General features: G+C 36.8%; 1 protein-coding gene across 5 annotated transcripts in view; it reads right to left on the reverse strand.

Moving 5' to 3' along the window:
- The window catches only part of LOC127447117 (band 4.1-like protein 5), an 88,988-nt gene that overhangs the window by 67,792 nt on the left and 1,331 nt on the right, over nt 1-19,865 (reverse strand). For all 5 annotated transcript variants that reach the window (XM_051708712.1, XM_051708713.1, XM_051708711.1 and 2 more), the window contains exon 2: nt 16,931-17,135. In XM_051708712.1, the coding sequence (XP_051564672.1) occupies nt 16,931-17,110 (180 nt within the window). In that variant the 5' untranslated portion in view covers nt 17,111-17,135. The remainder of the gene's footprint in view (nt 1-16,930; nt 17,136-19,865) is intronic.

Raw genomic sequence — 19,865 nt, forward strand, 5'->3', positions numbered from 1 at the left:
ATGTCAGATGGAGCTCAAGAGAGGTGCAGTTGAGAGATATAACAGGTGTAACTCTGCAGCTGAGTAGTTCTGTTAGCTTTACAATTATTGTCAAAGGTGATGTAAAATAAGGAAGCACCACGATTTGAAAGGCATCAAAAGACCGCTCCAACCTCGTGCGCTTGCAAATTGTAACGTTGACAGCTTTGTCGATTATAAGCAGGAGCGACAGTGTTAGCGCATCGCTCACTTAGAGACGCAAAATAACGGCATTTGCATTTCTGATTAATGGGTTTATGGTTTATACATGTGTAACATCTGTAACATCATAAGTTCAGTAAAAATGCGCTTCCCTGCGTGCGCTCACACTAAACTCAAGTGTCAGCTGCTAAATGACGGATGCACGAGAGAGAGAGAGAGAGAGATGATATTGACTCACACAGATTCTGGTGTTTTAAGCGTCTCTATTCATGCCCCAAAATGTAAGACCGGCAAATGAAATTTAAGACTTCTTGTAATTTAAGATATTTAAGATTTTTATGGCCTTAAATTAAAAAAAAGTAAATTTAAGACTTTAAGAACCACGGAAACCCTGTTCCCCACATGCAGTTTCCAGTACCATTTAAGAGGAACTTTCTGGAAAGAGAACTTTTAAGAGGTACTAAGGCTATGTTCACACTGTCAGTCAAAATCTGATTTTTGTGTGTATCCGATTGGAATCCGATCTAAATGATTGACTGTCCCCACTGTATCGCAACTGTTCAGATCCGTTTTGTGTGTCCCGTGGCGATCTTTCATTTTCTGGAATATCTGCATTGGTTTCTATGGCAATGACATTGCGTCAGTTGATCTACACCAAAAAACAACAACAGCGAGATGAAGGAGGTCGGAATACAAATTTTATCATACAACATGACGTGATTGTTTTGCTGTTCACACTAAATATGATCGGATTACAGTCGGATATGCACAAAAATTGGATATAGACTGACAGTGTGAAAGAGTCTTAAGTACCTGGAGAGACTTTTACCTGCTGCGCAAATAAAATGGGAATCTTTTATACAGACTATACTGAGGCGACTATATAATGTGTCAAATGAGTGATTTTAAATGGTGCAACTTATGTCGTGTGGGCTGCATTCTTTCTGAACACTCCTGAGCAGCTGAGCGCTTGCAGTGCTGACGTGCTGTTGAATCGTCAAATACACTTTACAAAATGGGTCAACATGCTCGTCTCGAATATACAGTACTGTGCAAAAGTCTTAGGCACATAAGATGTATCGCAAAAGCATTTGTCTTAAGATTAGGGCTGCAACAACTAATCGATAAAATCGATAATAAACGATTATGAAAATCGTTGTATACGAATATCATTAAGAAAAAAGTGCGTGCCCCAAGCCATCTAAGGCATGGGAGCATTTACATTAAATGCAGCAAAGAAGACTGTAACCTGCAAGTTATGCAAAGCTGAGCTTGTGTGGCACGGAAGTACCACAGTGATGCACAAGCACATGAAAAGAAAAGGCGTTGGTGGCACGGATGAAGGTGAAACATCAGCACGGTAAGCAAAAGCTGTGTATATCCTCTTTATATGAAGATGTGAAAATGGTATAGTCTAGTTTAATTCAATGCTATTGTGTAAACATCTTTGTTTACTAACTTTGGGACAGTCACACTAGATCTATTTTGTCTCGAGCATCAGACTGCACAATCAGTTCGCTCACAACATAGTAATGGATTAAAATAATGCTACCACAGAAACAGGTTAAATTAAAACGGTGAACAAAGTGAAGCTATTTTTAGTCACTGTAGTCAGTGGTTTTCTGCAAATGCTTATGCACTTGTGCACTAATGCATAATTTTTCTTGTCCTTTTAATCAAGCCTGTTAGCTTGCTGCATTTCTCTGTTCCATTCTCTTTTTATAGCAATTGTGTACAACAATTAAGTTTTATCTGTTTTTCAAATGCGATCTACTGCGGCTCTACTACGTTCACACGCTTGTTTTCAGTCTTTCTATATTTAATTTAACTATATCCTTTAATTATTATTCAAAATTAAACGAATTATATATTTTAGATGTTTTTGGTTTATATCTGAACATATGAACTGTTCTGTGTAAAAAAATTTTTAACAAAAATTATGTTAAAACATAATGTTGTATTAATTATATATTAATTTGATTTTTTTTATATTAATCATGGTTGTCAACTTGCCATCAGCAATTATCATTAAAAACAATGCAAATATTGATTTACACATAAATTGCTTCTCCTTGCATACTCAAATGCTGTTTTTTTTTTAATTTATTATTATTTCAGAAAGAAACAGCTCACCATGAGTGAATTTGTTCAGAGGAGAAATCCCCCATGCACTCCTCAACAAGCAGCCATCGTAACAGATGCCATCCTGAATATGTTAGTAACTGACATGCGGCCAATGTCAATGGTGGAAGATGAAGGATTAAAAAAAAAAGGTCAGCATACTCAACCCAGGATACATTCTTCCCTCAAGGACCCACTTCACAAAATTGATGGAGAGGAAGTACCAGAAGGCATTCCAAAAAATTAAGAGTGCTATAAAAACCACCAACAGCAGAATGGCTCTAACTACTGATATACGGACAAGTGTTGCCACCGAAGCATACCTTGGCATTACATGCCATTACATTGGGAATGACTGGAAGATGACATCTTGTCTGCCTTACCACCATGCCACTCGAAGACAGACATACCTCAACCAACATTGTAGAGTGGTTGGAAGAAGTAGCAGTCAAGTTTGAAATCCCTTCTGAGAAAATGAGTGCTATCGTACATGACAATGGTGCGAACATTGTGGCTGCTGCAAAATTACTGGAGGAGAAACATGGGTGGACCAGTATATGCTGCACTGGCCACACCTTGCACTTGGTGATTAATGCTGCATTAAAGAACACAGGCACTGAAAGAGCTGTTGGAGCTGCAAGATGTATTGTGGAGCATTTCAAAAAAGTGAGCAAGCCTGCAGCAAGCTGAAAGACAAACACAAACAAATGGGCACACGTGAGCACAAGCTTGTTCAGGAAGTAAGTACAAGATGGAACAGTACATTCTATATGATTAACAGACTGATTGAACAGAGGTGGCCTGTAACTGCATCTCTATCTGACCAATCCCTCACTCACAGAGGCAAACACTATCTTGACTTGAAACCAGACCAGTGGAGTCTGCTTGAAGAGCTTTCCACTGCTCTTAAACCTTTTGAATGTTCCACTGAATATATAACATTCTCTTCATTGCCTCCACTTGTGAAAGGGCTGTTGAAGTCAACTGAAGGTGCTGCCTTCATTTCAGCTTCAGTTAAGTCCTTCCAAGCCACAGCAGTTGAGCAGCTTCAAAACAGATGGAAGGAAACACTCTTTGATCAGGTAGATAATCCTGTGATTCTCTCCTCTGCTCTGGACCCAAGGTTCAGAAGACTGAAATTTCTGTCACCTGAGCAAATTATAACTGTGCACGCTAAAGTGCAAACTGAAGCACTTGCAGCAAGAAGGGAGATGGTGCAGCAGCAAATGACCACCTCAGCCATAAGAACAGCAGCTGAACCTTCAACATCTTTGCTTGACTCACTCGAGTCTGGAGGCAGCAGTGAGGAAGAGAGCAGAGAGGAGAAAGCTGAGGAGGACCTCAACACTTCAATAAGAAATGAAGTCCTGGCTTACTTTGTTGAGAGGCCCCTAGCCAAGGAAGAAAATCCTTTGGATTGGTGGAGAGATAATAAATATAAATATCCCACCTTGGCAAAATTAGCTAAATCCTACTTGTGTATCCCAAGCACCTCAACACCATCTGAGCGTCTGTTCTCTGCTGCAGATAACATAGCTTGCAAAAAGAGAGCCAGCCTCAGCCCGAAGCATGTGGACATGCTGACATTTTTGCATTCCAATTCAAAGTTTTGGAAGAGTGAATAAGAAACATGTTCATATGAACAACACTGAACAGTGACAGTTTTCCTCTTCTTCTGCATTTTACCTCTGTATCAAACAGTACCATTTGTTGTTTTTTTGTTTATTATTTATAATTTTGATATTTCAACAAATTCTGCTGCTTAATATCTTATTACAAACATGTTTGTATCCTAATTTCATAATGTGAAGTTTATACGAGTACAACTCAATATTTTGTTTTGTTTATTTAGATTTTGGATATTTAAAGAAGTTTAACTGTTTAAAAACTGGACAAACCTTTGTGTTTTATTTATTGTTTAAAATGTCAAAATTAAAGATTATATTAGTAAAACTCAATATGTGGCTTTTGCACTTTTTAAAGTACACTTTTACACATAAATACAGTGATTTAGGGTTTTATTTAGTTATAATAAACAAAAAATCGAATTGAATTTTTTTTTAGCTTTTTATCCGATTAATCAAAAAAGAATCATCCGATTAATCGATTATCAAAACAATTGTTAGTTGCAGCCCTACTTAAGATGGTTATTTATGTCTTCAGCTTTAGTGTGCCAATAGGACATATACATGTTAGACTCCAAAACATTACTTTTGCAAATAGAAAAGATTAGAACAGAAGAACAGGGAGCCCTGCAACAGATGTCATGGTCCCCACAAAGCCCCCCACTGAATATTGAGTCAGTCTGAGATTATATATAGAGACAGAAGCAACTGAGACAGCCTAAATAGATAGAAGAACTGTGGCGAATTCTCCAAGAAGCTTGGAACATCCTATCTGCCAACAACCAAGAAAAACGTGTCCAGGTGTATCTAGGAGAACTGGTGCTGTTTTAAAGGCAAAGGTGGTCACACCGAATATTGATTTAGCTTTTTTATGTTTACTGGACTTTGTATGACATTAAGTGATAAATGAAAACCATTTATGTCATTATTTTTGGTTCTAATTCCTGCAGTGGGAAAGTGCCTTATGTTACTACACTGAATTACTTTAGTTTGTAGAGGGAAGGGTGCACTGTTTTAAAAAAAAAAAAAAAAAACTACCCAACACCCAGATAACCCCAACCCCCCATAAATGAAGATTAACTGAGATTGAGTTTTTAAAAATGTTGTTAATTGTCATTTCCTCCCCTAATGTCATTCCAAACCTTTATGATTTTCTGTCTTCAGCAGAACACAAAAGATATTCTGAAGAATGTTTTCGTCCAGAAAAAGTCTGTGGTGACCAAAATATGCTCCATTCTTCAAAATACCATCTTTTGTGTTCTGTGGAAAGAGGGAATGGTTGGGAATGACATTAGGGTGAGGAAATAACAGATTTTTCATTTTTGGGTCAACTATCCCTGTAATTTCACTACACATCCAAATCAAACTATCCTTGTTTTATTTGGTTTATATGTGACCTGCTCTCTCATTAGACACATTTTGCATTTTATGCACTAAATAAAAAAGTAAAGTCTTAGCTTTCTAATGATATAATTATGCTATTACTCCAAACCAATGTTGAGACATACAATTGCAAATTCACCAAGGAAATCAGAATACGGCCCAGGTGATCTATATACTGAAGCAAGGGCAAAAGACGACAGTTTTTTTTTTTTTTTATATCTGACGGCGTTACATTAAGCGTTATTAGTTCAAAAGACTTAAACTTATATCCTGTCCTCTGAATAACACCAAAAACCTCACTGTAAATTGTAGCAACACCTCCTCCTCGACCCTTCAGATGAGGCTCATTTTATAACAATAACCTGGGTGAGTAGATTCATTTAAACTAATATATTCATCCAGTTTAAGCCAGGTTTCAGTCAAACAAAACATATTCCTATTAATACCGATCCCCTTTCAAATTTTCCATGGATATACGGAACTCGAGGCACGTGACAGCTGGTCGAATGGTCGCATCCCACGTAGTTTTGCAGAATGCAAACATCCTGCAGAACTATTTCCTCAACAAATTCTCTAATTGCCATCCTCAATGCTCAAAAACCCTTTGTCAACGAACATTGTCGTCAGTAATTTCGTTGACAAGATTAACACTGAATACAACAGGCAAATTATTTGTCATCAGTAGCGGTTTACTTCAAATCAGGCTGTATCACTTTATTACCAATTGTGAACCGACCTAGTGTTTGCATGAAATGCACCCCAAACCTTAATTTTTAAGCTCGGATAGCAGCTTTTACATTAAAGAAATAGTTCACCCAAAAATTAAAATTCTCTCAACATTTACTCACCCTTATGCCGTCAGAGCAGAGCAAAGCATGATGCCAAGAGCACTAGAGATATTTTAGTGTAACAATGTAGTAAAAAAGTAGTTTTATTTTTTTTTTCCTGTTTCACACACAACCGTTCGGATCTCTTCAGAAGACATGGATTAAGCCACTGGAGTCTTATAGATTACCTTTAGGCTGCCTTTTTGGAGCTAAGAAGTTTTGGACCCCACTGACTTGCATTGTATGAATATAAACAAATCATTTTTCCATAAAAAAAAACTTCGTTTGTGTTCCGCAGAAGGAAGTCATGCAAGTTTGTCATTCAAGGGTGAGTAGATGATGAGAGAATTATCATGTATAGGTGAAGTATTCCTTTAACAACATGATAAAAACTATGACTTCAAACAGACATGTCCCAAAAGCTCGCGCCATGGGCACTGCATATGTAAAAAATTATAGTAAAAAAAGAGTTATATTTTGGTATGTTTCACATGTACCAAAAGCTCTAGAGTAAAAACAATGGAAAAGAAGGCGAAGCTAGGTAACTTCAGCCACCCGAATCAAAGGAGGCTGCTTTGTTTAAGCTAGTCAGACACATTGGCTACGTTTACATTTAAACCAATACTCTGATTATTGCAATAATCCAAGTATAAGGAATAATTTGATGATTTGGCCAACCACTTCAATCCTGTTTACATGCTACTTGCAAATACTCTAATTATTGCTGAGAAATGTGATGTTTTAATGCTTTTTTATAAAATAATATTACAAAAAACATCTTGTTGCAAATATGTATCTTTAAATACAGCAAAAGTAAATTAGTCAGTCAGTTGAGTCTTTTTGAACGATTTCTTAAAATAACCGGTTAATAAGAGTCATTTTCGACTACACTGGATGCGCTGTCTCAATTGATTCACTAAAAAGAATCGGTTCATAAGAGTAATTTGTTTATCGGATTACACTGGTTGCTTTGTCTGTTTTGATTCACTAAAAAAACTGGTTCATAATTGTCACTTGTTTGTGAATCAGAACACACGAGCTGGATGCTGTTGTGTTCCGTCCGTGAGGACAAACTCGTTTAAAAGACATACTTGCCATTTTTTGCAGAATACAGTCTTTTTATCTCACCAACATTCAATTAAGACTGCAAACGGACATTCACAACTTGGGAAAATATGTTTTCTTTTGCCGTTTCACATGAAGCCGAGAAGTGCAGCTGCTTCTGTTTCGCGATGTTTTCAAACCTGTGCTTGTGTGCAACACCATCTGTCTGCAGCACTGGTGCAGAAGCACTTTGGTCAGACTGGAAGAAATGCGATTAAAGCGTTTTCATGCCAGTATAAAGCGATTAAAATAGGAATACTCCATATATCTAACTACGATTATTATTACTCTGATTATCAGCATAATCGCAATATTCCGTTTACATGAGCAACAGCTTAATCGCAGTATTGCCTTAATCGCATTGTAATCGCATTATGAGGGTGCATGTAAACGTAGCTATTGTTGCTCCCAAAAATACGTATGTTCTCACCAAAAATGTGACATTTCAAGTTCAATGCTCTTAATCAGACAAATGTTTTGCATTTGATCATTATTTTAGTCAAGTGCCTGTACTATATGTACTTTACATTCAGATTCAACTATTTGGTGGGTTGCCTAATCAACAAGTTGGTCAATTTGCTACCAAAATGAAGCAGCAGCACTTGGAAAGGGGATAAATTCAAAAACTCAAATTGTTTCTCAACTTGGCTTCACAACTTGTTTAGAGACTGTTCTATTTGTAAATCCTCTATAAATGCACTGCCACTAAAAATCCTGAAAAACACAACAAACTTTCTAGATAAACGAACTGACCTCATTAATCGACTAGTTCAGGGGTCGGCAACCTATGGCACGCGTGCCAGCATTGGCATGCGGATGGGATAATCACTGGCACGCCAGCAATGGCGAGAGAGTAGAAGACTATTTTATTTATATAAATTCCGCACCTGCATTCCAATCTACATCTTGAGGTAATCCTTCCTCATAATCACGCAGCGTGTTTTCATGAGCTGAATGGGAGACTAAACAAAATGATAAAATATGACGAGACTGCAGTAGACCCAACAGACTTGTGCAAACCGTTCGCCCATCACAAGCCGGCAGCGCTTCACTTTCGGTTAATCACGTGAGTAAACGCGCCCACTTTGCTTTGGTGAAGCTGCATGAATGACAGCCTACATGCTGTGTTTCATTTGTTTATTGCTTTCAGAACAACACGTGAGGCAACAAGGAACACACCACTATTAATCCTTGAGATTTCCAACCCAGCATATAAGTACACCATCCTTAAACCATGATCACACTCAAAATTACATTAAACGATTAAAAGAGAAAACAAAAACCCACATCGTGGGGTTCAAAAATCTGAGTCTATACAAAATATAAATTAAACCTGGAAATAAAATTTGAGGATTTTGCAGGTGCGATTCACCGAAAAGGGCTAAATAGTTGATCGGCTTGTGATGCCTGAATTGCTTGCACAGCGCGAGTCTCGTCACTCCCTTTCAGCTGATGAAAACACGCTGCATGATCATGAGGAAGCATTACATCAAGATGTAAATTGGAATGCAGGTACGAAAAGCTTAAATAAAATAGCCTGCCCCTCTCTCGCTGTTGCTTGCGTGCTAGTAATTACCCCACAGCCATTGACCAGGAAAATAAAAAAATGGCACTCCATGTCAAAAAGGTTGCTGACCCCTGGACTAGTTGGTTTTTGGATGACTACAGTAGTTCATCATCCTGACCCACCTATAGCATTTGCTTCACAATGATTAATGACATTGGGCTTCATTGCTAAACAGTGAGGGGACATACATGTCAAGCAAGTAAATAAAGTGAACATGGAGCCTCCACATTCATACTAGGCACAGAAACAGCAATTCAGCTTTTGTGGGTATCCAGGGGTGACCATTTGAAAGGCTTTTCCTTGGAGATGTAACAGATGGTCAATACCTATTTGTGCAGCAGCCAACTGTAAAGGTATTTTATGTTTTTTCTTTCACTGCAGCACAACACTGTACAAGGGGTTTGTTGTCTCTCTCAGGAGAGGGGCAGTCGTTAGTTTTCTGTACTTCTGAGCTTAATTTGTGTGTACTTTGTGTGAAATAAGGGAGTACAGCAGAAAGAAAAACAGTATGTCCTTAAATAGAAGATGTGAAAAAAAGATACATTTAAAATGAAATTAAAATCTTTCCCTCTGCCTCAGTTCTAAAATCTCATTCACATACATGTAAAAATATAAATATAGTCAAGATGTGGCATAAAAGGTTGGACTGTCATGATGCCAAATGCTATTGGTTCTTACTTGTGTCATCACCAATTGTGACTCACCAAAGAGTGAATCTTTAATACAGTCAGCAAATACAGTCTTAACTTTTGCTCTCACCCTCACACAAAGCTAGCTATCATATGGCTTTTGAAGACACTCATGATGCTTTTTGTCCTTTTTTCGAGTTTGAAAGCGCCTGTATCCATACAATTCCGCAATATCGAATAGAGCAGTGTAAAAATTCTTGATAAGTCACATGAGTTTGGAATAGACTTGCCACAACATTATAATTTTCACACTGGTGCGGCGTTCACATTCAAACCGACTAACCGTATTACCGCTGGTTGGACGCTAAGTGGTACTATGGGGTAATTTTCATTAAGCAATAGCCTACACAATAACACATGGCAGCTTGATTTCAAACTTTGAACTTCATTTTTTATTTAACTAAAAATTCAAATGAAACGGAAAAAAATGAAGTGCAATTAAAATGTGTTTTGTTCAGCTTTTTGAAAGATGGCTTTACAACAGTTGTGAAGGGCAACATCTCTCTGACAATGAACCTACTGCATGCGTGCATTCTCTCCATCATGGGCAACCAGTCGGGGATTTCGTTGTCCGGGCAAATACATCACTTATTGTGGGTTGTTGCGGGTTTAATGATGGTGTTTTATTACCTTTCATCCCAGGAGCCAGTTAAGCTGCTTCGGAAGGGTAATGACTTTGAATGTGTGTGAATAAATGTGTTTTGTCCCCTCCAAGGGCCGGGCAATATGCAAGAAATATGTTCACGATATTTTATTTTAAAAAATATATACTGTTGTGCTCAAAAGTTTGCATAACCTGGCAGAAATTGTGAAACTTTGGCATTGATTTTGAAAATATGGCTCCTTTTTAAATCATAATGATAACAGAAATCACCCAAATGGCCCTGATCAAAAGTTTACATACCCTTGAATGTTTGGCCTTGTTACAGACACACAAGGTGACACACACAGGTTTAAATGGCAATTAAAGGTTAATTTCCCACACTTGTGGCTTTTTAAATTGCAATTATTGTCTGTTCACATTCACACACACACACACACACACACACACACACCCCCACCCCCTCCTCTCATATATTATAGACTTATTACCATATCTAATCATGTTACTGTTTAGTTTGTAGTTGGAAGTCGAAGTTTATTGACTGCATTGTATTGATTATTAATTGATATTACTGCATCAATAAAATTTGTTATACTTTTAAAGAGAAGTGTTTTGATATTGTTCTGCATGCACCTGTGTCAAGGGCTGGCAGGGGATGTCAGTGCTCGGATTCAAGCCTTCATTGTTTACCTTTTGAATGTCGATGTTCTCTGGACGTCGACTTTCCTAAGAGAACAATCCTATATTGAGACTGCAATTCTGTCTGGTTATTAGTCCCTGATTCCAGAGTGGTGCCCCGGCAATATTAATCCTTATTAATATTCTATTGATTTTGATAATTGATAATTATCTTTGATGATTGTTGGTTTGAAGGATTAATAAGCTAATGTTGATTCTAATCAATGTTCTATTTATTTTAATAATTAATAATCATCTTTGATGATTGTTGATTTGAAGGATTAATAAGCTAATGTTAATTCTAATCAATGCTCTATTGATTTTAATAATTACCTTTGATCATAATTAATATTCTATTGAATTTGATAATTGATAGTTATCTTTGATGATTGCTGATTTAAAGGATTAAAAAGCTAATGTTTATTCTAATCAATGTTCTATTGCTTTTAATAATTAATAATTATCTTTGATAATTATTAATTATTTCTAATAACCAAACCCGCTCCTGAACGAAGCGCCCAACAGTGGTAAGGGCAAGTTGAGCTTGTTTTGCCAACCGCCATAAAAGAGAAGAGGAGGAAGGAAAGAAACAAAAAGAACAAACACTGATTTGCTGGAGGAACGCAGCAATGGAGACCATGATAAACACTTTCCGCATTTCACGAGAACACCCACGCAACGGGACTTGTTTCCATTTATCCATTCACATTTCATTAGAGAGAATTATCGTTTGTGAGTATTTTTATACAGACGCTATGAGCAAGCGTCATATAGGCTGCATATTCAAACAATTTCCAAAAACTGTGAAGATTCTAAACCTGTGCTTTCTTTTAATGTGCCGATGGGCTAGCCCATATTCTCTATTTTTAAACAGGATTATCAGATGTGAATTAATTCATTTATATGTGAACCACTGTATCATACTGTATGTTATATTATCCTGGCAATAAAAACTAAAGTGAACAGAATCATTCTTCATGGAAGCATCAAATCAAATATTGTAAAATATATGAATAAGAATTGCAATTTTCCATTACACGTATTAGGTTGAAAGTGTTGTGATTGCATAATTTGTATAATATTTGTTATAAATAATATTAATATTATAATATTATTATTGTATAATATTTGTTACAGAAACGCTATGCAGTTTAAAACTGTAGGTTACGTGCTTTGATATCCATTATCGGTCTAGTATTCTATTAGTAGTTACTATTAACCGATGTTGCCACAAAGCTCGATAACATTGATTATTTTTCGGAATGAGTGTTTGCATGTGTAAATAGCATCTGTAAACAGCTGTTCACACCCCAATAGTCTCTTGGCGACATAGAAATACATGACAAACTTCATTAAGAGTGTCGTTCCAGTGGTGTGGCGCGTAATGCTGGTGTGCCTGTACCTTCTCGACCCGAGTTTGAGTCTGTGCCTGTCATTCGAATATTCCCATTCTGTTTCCTGTCCCCACTCTTAATGTTTTCTTTAATAGTACTTATAATAATACATCATTTAAATAAACGTAGTTTTACTATAGTAATATAAACATGTTTTGGGGCAGAAAACAGATTTGATGCAATTAACAATGGTGTTACTACAGTAATATGGTGTTAATATATTAATAATTAACCATGTTTAATTTTGTGACTAAATGTGTATTTTATTAACATGACTAACACACAGTATCGGATTTGGATCGGGCTCGTCGGACCGATACCTGATCCATCTAAAAGCTTCAGTATCGGATCGGTGCATCCCTACTTTTAATAATGTTTTATCTTTCAAGTGACACGGCTTCATTTCGCCGAAGAAAAGCAGCGATAAAGAGGGAGAGCAGGGATAAAAACACTTGTGGGTCTTTGTTCATTTATTTAGACATGTCAGTTATCTGTACACGTGTCAATTATACTTATAACATCATCGATTCGGATATAATTAAACTGGAAATGCACATAGTACGATGTTATTCTTAATTTAAATAAATAAAAAAGTACTATAATGTGAATAGCTTATATTTAATGTGTATATACTAAATGTTAGTCAAATAACACTTCAAAAGATTATGAAGCACAGACATTATTTACACCACCAGACTACAATGCTATCATTAGTCATCTACACTAATATGCCTCAGTTGCTTTCAGTGTATTCTTCATGAGTTAAAAGCAGCTCTTACATTCATACAAACAGGATCATCACAGATGTTTTGTAATATTTTGACCAAATCAGAGCAGAAAACATACGAACATGTATAACTTCTGAATGAGAGATATTCACTGTGATGAATCATGGATAAAATATATTTAAATGGCCGCAAAAATCAAATTTGGATAAATTTGTGCTGACTTAAGACCTGTTTACACCTTTGCTGGGACTTGGCATAGATGAAAAGCATTTGTTGAGGTTTTTCTTGATATTGTTTATGGGTGTTTTTCCATTCATCACCACTGTTTCCTCCCGCTGATGGCCACAAATACAACGGCTGCGGGGAAAAAGTGGCGTTACTGAAACAGGTCACTTTAATGCTGCCATTAATTTTGCATTGTTTGATCACTGTTAGAAAATACAATACAGATAATAATATTAAAATTGTTAATCATAATAACTCACTTCACACGATGGTGCCAAAAAAACGATGGCGACAAGTGTCCCTTTGTGCCACCTGGTGGTGATTTTGCAAACGTGTCTCATGTGTGAGAATTTAACGTTTTCACGCGGTGTTACTCCCAGAGGTAGTAAGGCTCAATCTGGTTGTTTACCCACTGTATGTGTGCGCGTGTGTGTGTGCGCACATAATATATGCAATTTCAAGACATCATATTTATTGATGGAATACATAGAATTTGTATATTTTTAAAAAGCTAAAAATGTTGCCAAAATGATGAAAAACTAATGATAACATAAAATTTGTCAAATTAATATTTCGGTAATTGACCAAGTTAAAGGTCCCCTGTATAATTAATAACAGCATTAACTGAAAGAGAATTTCTTCCGTATTTAGTATAAGCAAAATGGACATTATCATTTAAATATATCCTATAACTAGTTGGAATTGAAAGCTTGTGAATCGGAAACTAATCGAATCATAATACTGTGATGTACCGCAATATATCGAATCATGACATATGTATCACAATATGTATTGTATCATTAGGTGGCTGTCGATACCCAGCCCTATATTCAAGCTAGTTAAAAAGACAACACAGACAACTTGTGTGCTCATTTGATGTCTTTGGAGAAATTGTTCACATTGCATTGCAGGATACCTAGTACCCAGACAGTGTGATCTGTTGTATACTGCACATTTTGTGTAGGCAGTAGGTAGTACGTCATTCAGGTTAGGTATTCAATACAGAAAATCTACAAACTGTGCACATTCTTATGGTGGGGATAAATTAACTTTGAGAGTAGTAGTACTCGAAATAACATCTAATGTCATTGAAATACAGGTCGAACCTAACAATCCCACATTCATGTAAATTCCTGCAAGAGGCTCACCCTCAGTGTAAACACAGGCATTATGAAGCTGAGGGGATCAAGTCATTCACGGTCCACACAGTCCAATGAACACATGCTACAAGAGGGATGATGGAATTACTGCTAATCAGTATGACACGCATCTGTGTTTGAGCTTGAAGCCCTGAACTTGAGGGCACACCCTGAGTCATCATTTAATTCTACTAGCATTTGGCTGGGATGCAGATGTAAATTTACTTGTCAACAACTATTACATCGGTAAAAAGTTTCCGAGTAGGACAGAGTTGGAACTCCAAGGAATTTTCTGGGTTCAATACAAGTGAAGCTCAATCGACAGCATTTGTAGCATAATATTGATTGCCACAAAAAATAAATTTGACTTAACCCTCCTTTTCTTTAAATTAAGCAAACATCTGGTTCCAGTGAGGCACTTACAATGGAAGTGAATGGGGCCAATCTGTAAATGTTAAAATACTCACTGTATCAAAAGTAATGCCACAAGATGTAAACAATATGCATGTTGACATGATTTTAGTGTGATAAAATCACTTACAAACCTTTTCTGTGTAAAGTTATAGCTAATTTTACAACACTGCTGCCATGGCAATGTAATGTCAACAAACACTAAAAACGACTGTAAAAATTACGATATAAACAAATTTACAGCTCAAATAATACATGAGTTTTAACAGAAGCATTAATATATGTGCTTTTATAAAATTATAAGCTCCACATTTCCATCTTTAAACTAGTGGTAGTCTGATATATCGGCATCGTCCGATACATTTTCCCCTTTGGCCGATTTTTTTTCTTGAGGGCACTGAGAATCACCTGCTTGCATGTGAAGAGACATGCAAATGACCAGTCACGGTTCGTTTTATTGTTACGTGCCATCGTGTTACTACAATAATGGACCAGTGTGCAACACAGTGTCATTTAAACGGTCCGCATATCAGAGCCATGGCAGACGCATTTGAGCTCATAATGTTAAAGTGCTCGCCTGTTTCATTCTCCCTCTCTCTCCTGAACAGTTACCTGTAACTTTTAACAGTCTTGTTTAATGATAAAAAGGCAAATATCAATAAAACGAAAGTCATATACCGTCTGCAAATATGCGCATATCTCATTTAAACAGATGTAATAAACCAACCTCACACAACTTTAGCAGATCCAGGGTCCTGTGGAGCACTCATATATCTTCTTCTAAAGCACGTATTCTAACAGTCTCTCCTCAACAGTTCCTTTTCAACTTTAACAAACTTTTCTAATGATAAAAGGCAAATATCAATAAAACTTGTATTATATACCATTAGCAAATATGCAGATATCTAGTTTAAAAAGATGTCATTCACGAACCTCACAAAAATCCAGTGTTTTCTTCCCGTCGAGCGCTCATCGTATTTCTTCCTCTGAAGTGCATATTCCATCAGCCAGAATCAAAAACTTCAGGATCAGGATCAAAAGTTCCTCTGATTCACAAATCACGATGGTCATTCCGTGTCAATCCAAGCAGACGTTCCAGACCATTTAAACTGTCAGGAGATTGCTGCTCACGCTAGATGCACACAAGCATGTGAGTGCAACTTCAAAGCTGCACCCAAAACCAGGAAAATGCTGCCTCCGGAGGCTGTATTCGGAGGTACGATGAAAATAAGGTGCTTTTCAAACTGTTCGGAGACCAGTTTCCTTAAGAGTAATCTGAAGAAACTGCTATCTACCATTTAAAATAGAATATTCTTTTTTAGTTTTGTGTGAAATGTAATAAATATAGTGCTAAATAAGAGTTTTATATATATATATATATATATATATATATATATATATATATATAATTTTAACAATTTTGTTTATTTACTATATTAAATTGTGTGATATATCGCCATTGTATCGGCCTATCGGACACCCTGCTCTCTGGATATCGGCATCGGCCATTAAAAATCCCACATCGGTCGACCACTATAAACTCTCCAAAAATTGGCCCCATTCACTTCCATTTTAAGTGACACACTGTAACAGATTTATTTTTAAGAAAAGGAGGATAGTTTTTTGTGGTAATTAACATCATGCATCAAATGCTGTCGATTGAGCTTAACTTATACTGAACCTGGAATATTCTTTTTACTCTTTTCCACTCGCTTCAGCACCAACAAGGATTTTACCACATTCACATTTGATGTTTGATTTATGTATCATTTTGAGCAGAGCTTTCAAGGAATACCTACCGGCAATCTCATTATCAGTTAAAGTCAAGGCAGTTACTACAATAATATCCAAGTTGAGTCTCAAGTGTTGTCATATTTGCCAAGTGAAATGTCCTACAAATTGTGAGCTAACTTATCACTAGAGAGAACATCTTCCTCCAGGTTCTCTACCAGGATTGTGTAATAAGACAACAGCCTCAAACAGCAATGAACAAAAGGGAGAACTGTCCCGGAATCAGTGTGACTCAGTGGTCAAGGACAAGTTTCTATCAGACCTCAGGCTGAAAACTGATTCCTTGCATTCAACCGGTAGCTTAAATCAAGGTCAACTTTTAACTTGAGTTGTGCAACTCATGAAAAACTATTTTCACAACCAAACAAGAGTGTGTCACCACAACAAGTACAATCAAACTAACAACGAGTAACATACAAATATCTAACACTGTACGAATGCATTAGTGTTTAAGAGCAACTCACCGGCAAGTCAACACTGACATCTGTGCCGTCTAACAAAGACACTCGGCAGGTGATGATGGACTTGGCATCTCCAGCAGCAGGGATATGTGTTGTGGCTCGCTGGGCTTCCCGGAGCCGAGACTTCTCAGCATGCTTGCGGATGGATCGCCGGCCCAGAGTCCGGCGCAGGAAGCGGAGCATGTTCAGGAAGATTTGTTAGTCCAGCCTGAAAGAAACAGTCATAGAACATCTCAGTTACACCATCCATGAAAACTCATCCAGTTCTAGCATAGTAGTAACCATAGCTTACAGGGTTATTTCACCCCAAAATTAAAATTCTCTCATCATTTACTCACCCTCATGCCATCCCAGATGTGCATGACTTTCTATCTCTGTAGGTCCATACAATGCAAGTGAATGATGACCAGGGGCCGGCTGCACCAGCTATACGTAAGTTACAACTTAGCCTACTTGTGGCGTAAATGGACACTAAGTCACAATTTACGCACTACTAAATATTTGAGCGTTGAACCATTAAACTCAGGTAGAACATAACCCTATGTATGAATTAAATATTTATGGAAGCCTCTGACCAGGAGTAACGATTGGAATAAAAAAGCAGACTCATTTAATTACATCAATGAGTTCATGTTTTGAGTTACAGGCATCAATCATTTCGACATACAATATGATGTTGACATTTATACTCATTTACATTTACGAGAGAAAAAAAACTTTTAAGCGGCTCTTCAGCATGAAACCGATCTAACAGTGCAGTTTTCAGGGTGCGTTGCTGGTGTCAAGTTTCAACACATTCAAAATATATAAGATATTAAAATGAATAAAATGTCTATTTTTCCAGCCTGTTGTATTAGTATTTATCACCCCTTATTTATTTTAGATACTGTTTCTATATATTGTGACTTACACAGGGCAAATATACTATTTATCAAATCTACTTTTATTCCGTAGGCCTATCGTATTTTAATGGGGATTTAATTTATTACAGCTGACAGTTACATGACCAAAAAAGGTTTGAACATCAAACAAGATCAAATTGATATTCATGGCTTTTTAACACTTGTGTGTACAAATATGAGGGCTGCTTATTGGATCAATACAGGTAAACGTCATATTATGGGACTACGCAGAGCTTACGACCTACTAGTTAAGTCTTGCCTTAAGAACAGGTGGTGCAACCAAATTAAGCACTGACTAAGTTACAAACTAACTAGTAGTTACTATGAGCTTATTGTGAACATTATGTCTTAACTTAAGTGAGAACTTACGCACAGCTGGTGCAACCCTACCCAGAACTCCAAAAAGGACATACAGTCAGCATAAAAGTCATCCAAAAGACTCCAGTGGTTTAATCAATGTCTTCTGAAATTTGTGTTCAGCAGAAGTAAGAGTCATACACATCTGGGATGGCATGAGGGTAAGTAAATGATGAGAGAAATTTATTTTTGGGGTGAACTATCCCTTTAACTGTGGTATCTGCAATAAAATAATAACTAAACACAAGTAAATCCATGGATGGCTCCTTTTTCCTCAAATTTACCACAGCTTTTGCATAGTAACCATAGTTAAACTGTGGCATCTGCAGCAAGACTATAGTAAGTAATCCATTACCATTGTTATGTCAATGTAACTATGGTTTCTATGAAACAAACTATAGTATTTGTTATGAAAACAGTATATACTTATTGAAACTATAACACAACTGTCAACATTGTACTAAAAATGAAGTAGTTTTCTTAAATGTAGGGTGACCAGATATCACGGTTTTAAGAGGTATGTCCCGGTGTCCCGAAATTCTCTAAAAAATTTAATTATGTCCCGGTTTCTGCTGGTAGGCTTACTGATTTTCTTCTTTCTACATTAAATATCCTCATTGTCCTCACTATGCTCTTTGGTATCGTTTGCAGAGAAGAGAAGCCATTTTGATGTGTCGCACGTTGATTTGACGATACTTTCATTCTAGTCTTTCAGCAAATCCGCTTTAATACAGTACTATGCAAAAGTTGTTGGCACTTGTGAAAAATGTTGCATAGAGAGGATGTTTTAAAAAAAAGAATGTCATAAATAGTTTTCACTTATCACTTAATGTCATACACAGTCCAGTAAACATAAAGCTAAATCAATATTTGGTGTGACCACCTTTGCCTTTAAAACAGCCCCAATTCTCCTAGGTACAGCTGGACAAAGTTTTTCTTGGTTATTGGCAGATAGGATGTTCCAAGCTTCTTGGAGAATTCACCACAGTTCTTCTATCTATTTAGGCTGTCTCAATTGCTTCTGTCTCTTTATGTAATCTCAGACTGACACAATGTTCAGTGGGGGGCTTTGTGGGGACAATGACATCTGTTGCAGGGCTCCCTGTTCTTCTGTTCTATTTGCAAAAGGGATGACACACTAAAGCTGAAGATATAAATAACCATCTTAAACATTTTGTGAAACATCTTATGTGCCTAAAACTTTTGCAAAGTACTGTATATCTGGTTACCATGGCAATGACATCATGCGCTTGGCGCTCGCCCTCTTTGTCATCCTGTCAGTCAGTGCAAGTACAAATGCACCAATAAAAATGAGTTTTCAACAATGAGCTGTAAGAAGCTGATCCATTTCTTAGTGCAACACATAAAATTGTAAACGAGGTGTTTTTGCTGTCACTGTTAATGTTCATTTCCCCACAACCACGGAGTTAAATCAATGTCACATTCAGACACTGCACTTTTTACATCTTACAAGTAGTTAAATGTTGAGATGTGGGAATTTTAGGTTCCAATGATGTGAACTTTGTGTTAAAATGTGTACCGGACATGACAAGTCATTTCATAATTACACATGAAATATGACATCATATGGATAGAATAGGCTACATGGAATTTGTACATAAAAAAAGGCTAATGTGGTCAAATCTTGAAAAACTAAATATAAAATAAAATATACATTT

The sequence above is a fragment of the Myxocyprinus asiaticus genome, chromosome 10, assembly GCF_019703515.2.
Source record: "Myxocyprinus asiaticus isolate MX2 ecotype Aquarium Trade chromosome 10, UBuf_Myxa_2, whole genome shotgun sequence".
NCBI classification, from domain to species: Eukaryota; Metazoa; Chordata; class Actinopteri; order Cypriniformes; family Catostomidae; genus Myxocyprinus; species Myxocyprinus asiaticus.